Genomic DNA, 4,158 nt, shown 5'->3' with positions numbered 1-4,158 from the left:
AGGGCGTGAAGCCGGGTGCTGCCATTATCCTTGAGGGCGAAGGGTTTCCAGCCCCGGTGCGGCCGAGCGTCTCCGGTGCTTCCACCGTGGCAGCAGGCATCCTCCGGTGCTCTAACCCAGGTCCTTGCAGGACCCGTAAGAATAACTCCGGAGGGGTTTGCACTGGCCCCACGAGAGGCTGGTCCCGGTGCCCTTCGGGCCTCCTGGGAGGCCCTCTGAACCCGAGCAGCGGCCGGGTTCGGCCCCGCCGCGTCTAGAACCCCGGACCCGCCGGCGAACCGCGGGGGTGGGGTGGGGGTGGGGGCGGTTCTGGACCCATGGCGCCGCCCCGGGCCCCGCGCCTCGCCGGCGGGCAGGGGGAGACCCAGTCGGGGCGAGGGAGGCCGGGCGCCGTGAGCTTCGCGGACGTGGCCGTGTACTTCTCCCCCGAGGAGTGGGGCTGTCTGCGGCCCGCGCAGAGGGCCCTGTACCGGGACGTGATGCGGGAGACCTACGGCCACCTGGGCGCCCTCGGTGAGGCCCGGCCCACCTCTTCTTTTTTTGTGACACGGAGATTTTTAGATTTCGGGTCCGAACGCGCCCGAGTGTCTGTTGTTGGGGAGGGTCTTCTCCGCTCGGGTTCAGAAGGCTGTACTCACCCCTGCGGAGGAAGCGCCCTGTCCAGGCTCCATCCTCTTACCCTGTCCGCTGTCGGCCTCTCCTCCCTTAGGATTCGCAGGCCCCAAACCGGCCCTCATCTCCTGGCTGGAGAGAAAGAAGGAGGTGTGGAGCCCGGAGGCCGAGGATCCCGAGGAGGGGGCCAGGCACCCAGGATCTGGGCTAGGTGAGGAAGGTGGGGCTGAGCCGGACTGCAGGCTCTCATGGGAGCGAGCCAGGGCAGGCCCTTCCTTCCCGCAGCCTCCTTCCCACACACAGCCTCTCTTACAGAGCCCAGTTGGTGGGAATCCTCTGAGCCTTCTCTTCCAAAAGTTCCCTTTCTCAGACCTTGGGTCAAGGACAGCGAGTTTGGGGGAGGAGAAGTTCGGGTTAGAAATTTACTGAGCCTTGCTCTCTCATGTTCCCAGAGTGTCTGCATGCCTCAGAAAGGGGCCAGACGTTCACTTAGTGACCCCGGTAATTTTGGCGCGGGTGGTGACTGTGGTTTTATATACACTGACCCGCAGTCCATTCCAGTGCCTGGAGAAATCTCCGTCCCTGCTGAAATGCCCGCATTTAGGGCCTTTAACACAGGTGATTGCTTGTTTCCAACAGGCAGTAGGATCCCTCACCTTGTGACAAACTGCCGTTTTCCAAGCCCTACATGAGGGGGGACAAAAGGGCCTGGCGGCCATGGAATGGGGAGCTGCTGCCTGAGATGAGCCTGGGGGGCTCCGTAACAGGGTCTAGAACAGAGGGAAAACACAGGCATGATCGTACAAGCACTCAACAATTCTGTTTCAATTCTCTTGTCTCTTTAGAAAGCAAGAAAAAGAACGAACCCAGCAGCAAAATCGGGGCCGAGGAGCTTGAGGATGCCCCAGTGAGGAACGCGCCACCGGTGAAGGCCAGGCTGGTTCCTGGTTTCAGGGACTTTAGCCATCCATTGCCTCAGCTGTCCGCACACACGGGGCAGCCGTGCACCCAGACTCCCAAGAGGCCCTACCCCTGCCTGGAATGCAACCGTTCTTTCAGCTACCCCTCCCTCCTAGCCAGCCACCAGCGGGTCCACTCGGGGGAGCGGCCCTTTCCCTGTGGCCAGTGTGGACGTTGCTTCCGCCAAAGGGGCAACCTGGCGGTCCATATGCGCATACATACAGGGGAGAAGCCCTTCTCCTGCCCAGACTGTGGGAGGCTCTTTGCCTACCCCTCCATGCTGGTCAGGCATCGGCGAATCCACTCTGGAGACCGTCCATATGTCTGTGGACCTTGTGGGGTTCAGTTCTCCCAGAGGGCTCACCTCGTCCAGCACCAGCTGCTTCATACAGGGGACAAGCCGTATTCATGTCCAGACTGCGGCCGCTGCTTCCGCCAGACTGGGGCGCTGGCCATCCATAGACACAGACACGGTGGGGAGAAGCCGTATGTGTGCGCCGAGTGTGGACGCCACTTTACACACCCTTCCCTCTTGGCTATCCACCAGCGCACCCACACTAGGAAGAAGCCCCATATCTGTTCTGACTGTGGTCGGGGCTTTGCCTACCCCTCCCTCCTGACCAATCACCAACGGGTCCACTCTGGTGAGCGCCCCTACCCTTGTCCCCACTGCAGTGCCCGCTTTGCCCAGCAAAATAACCTGCTCCAGCATCAGCTCATTCACACAGGGGAGAAGCCCTATGCATGCCCCGACTGTGGCCGCTGCTTCCGGCAAAGCGGCTCGCTGGCTATCCACAGACGCACACATACAGGGGAGAAGCCCTACTCCTGCCCCGAGTGTGGGCACCAGTTTACCTCTTCCTGCATCCTCAACAGCCACAGACGCATGCATTCTGTTGAGAGGCCCTTCCCTTGTTCTCAGTGTGGGAAAACCTTTAAACGAAAGAGTGCCCTGGAAGCCCACCGATGGATCCATCGTGCAGGCGGGACAAGTCAGAGGGGTGACAGACCTCTGTTACCACCCCCAGCCCAGGCTTGTGTCCCTGAGGGTCAGGAACCATCCGTACACTTCCGACATTTTCCCGATATGTTCCAGTAGTGCGAGTGTCTGAGTAAAGCAGTGGGAAGGAACAAATGTTTTAAGGTTCTCCCTCATCAAGGGTTGGAAAGGAGGTGCACAGAGGGCAAGGGATAAGAGAGGGGAGAAAAAGGGAATCAGGCGAAATGGAGATGGTGGGGGCTGAGCCACATCTGGAATCTATGAGAGACCTGGGAGCTGAGAGGCAGGACATCCGGAGTGAAGAACCTGTCAGGAAAAGCATGAGACTCCTTCAGTCTGCTCCCAGCCCGGACTGCTGACCTCTGACCTTTCAGCTCCGGTTTCCCCTGACTCTAGATCTCAGGAGAACAAACCTCCTTGGACCAGGAGCCGTAATGTAAGAGGAGGATCATAGGCTTTGAACCAGTTTATCCCATGTTCAATCTTGGCTCATCCCTTGCGTCATCAACATCTGACTATAAAATGAGTACATTAATACTGCCCCCGAGGTGGTTGTAGGATTAAATAATATATATTCAGTCAAAACTGTCTAGTACAATATTTCTCACTTGTGTATATCCTTCCAAGCTTTGCACGTTACAGTAGTTTCTTGAATATTGAGGACAGCCTTAACTAATCACCCCTGCTGAAAACAACAGCTTTTAATGTGAATTTTCTAGCTCTTTTACATGTCTTAGCAAGTTAGAAACTATTATTGCCTTATTTTTTCCTTAAGTGATTCACAATGCTTATCTTTTCCTGTGCTCAATTCAGAGATGAGAGACTGTCTCATAATTCCCTGCAGTGTGTCACTATGGCTTAGGCACCCACCCAGACCTTTGCTTATGTATTAGGTCTCTGTCTCACCAGGTTGTAAGCACCGCTGAGAGCGTGCACCCTTAGAGTTCATTCCTCATTCCAGTCCCCCGCATGATGTCTGGAGATGCCACGTTTAATCGTCACCAGACACGCAGAGCTGCAGGTGCTCAGCGACTGAACCTTGGGTCCAACCCAGCGGAGACCTGAGAATCTGGAAGGCTGTGGAGCGCCATGGAACCTCCATGGCCGGGCACACTTTGTTTAGGTCCCGGCTCCTGACCCAGCTCCCAGCGCTGTGCTCAACCCAAGTTGGCGCTCAGTGCAAGCGGGAGCGTCGTTCGAGTCTGAGCGCGAAGGCGGCAGGGAGCCCCCGCAGCGACGCAGGCGGGGCTCTGGCGAGACCGGGGCCGAGCGGGCCCGGGAGGAGGAGCGCTGCTGTGGGCCCTCGGGCAGCCGGGCTGCGCCGCCCCGTCCCTTCGCACGCGCTGCCCGGCACGGCGCGGGGCACGGAGCAGGTGCTCGGCCGGGGAGCGCCCGAGGTTCGCCGGGGCTCCGGGAGGAAGGCCGGCTCGCACGCGGCCGCCCGCTTCCCGGCAACCGAGTGGTTCGCCGAGACCCAATCAGAACGCGGCTCCTGGCTTCCGGCCCCGCGCCACCCAATGGCCGTGCACGGGAGGGAGAAGGGCGTGAAGCCGGGTGCTGCCATTATCCTTGAGGGCGAAGGGTTT

The 4,158-nt window shown here is 59.2% G+C and overlaps 1 protein-coding gene across 2 annotated transcripts; it reads left to right on the top strand.

Annotated features, from left to right (window-relative positions):
- The first annotated feature begins 49 nt into the window (after nt 1-49).
- On the top strand, nt 50-3,718 carry LOC116629720 (zinc finger protein 501-like). 2 transcript variants are annotated; one of them, XM_032399958.1, is made up of 3 exons: nt 50-513; nt 710-823; nt 1,458-3,718. In XM_032399958.1, exons 1-3 carry the CDS (start codon nt 318-320, stop codon nt 2,669-2,671), a joined length of 1,524 nt encoding a protein of 507 aa, XP_032255849.1. In that variant the 5' UTR covers nt 50-317; the 3' UTR covers nt 2,672-3,718. The 2 variants fall into 2 exon arrangements, with proteins under 2 accessions (XP_032255849.1, XP_032255850.1); XM_032399959.1 differs by lacking the exon at nt 710-823.
- The last annotated feature ends 440 nt before the right edge of the window (nt 3,719-4,158 follow it).

Source organism: Phoca vitulina, unplaced genomic scaffold (assembly GCF_004348235.1).
Source record: "Phoca vitulina isolate PV1807 unplaced genomic scaffold, GSC_HSeal_1.0 scaffold2460, whole genome shotgun sequence".
NCBI lineage: Eukaryota > Metazoa > Chordata > Mammalia > Carnivora > Phocidae > Phoca > Phoca vitulina.
Note: the sequence above shows the minus strand (reverse complement) of the source record. Positions and strands in the feature narration are given on the sequence as shown.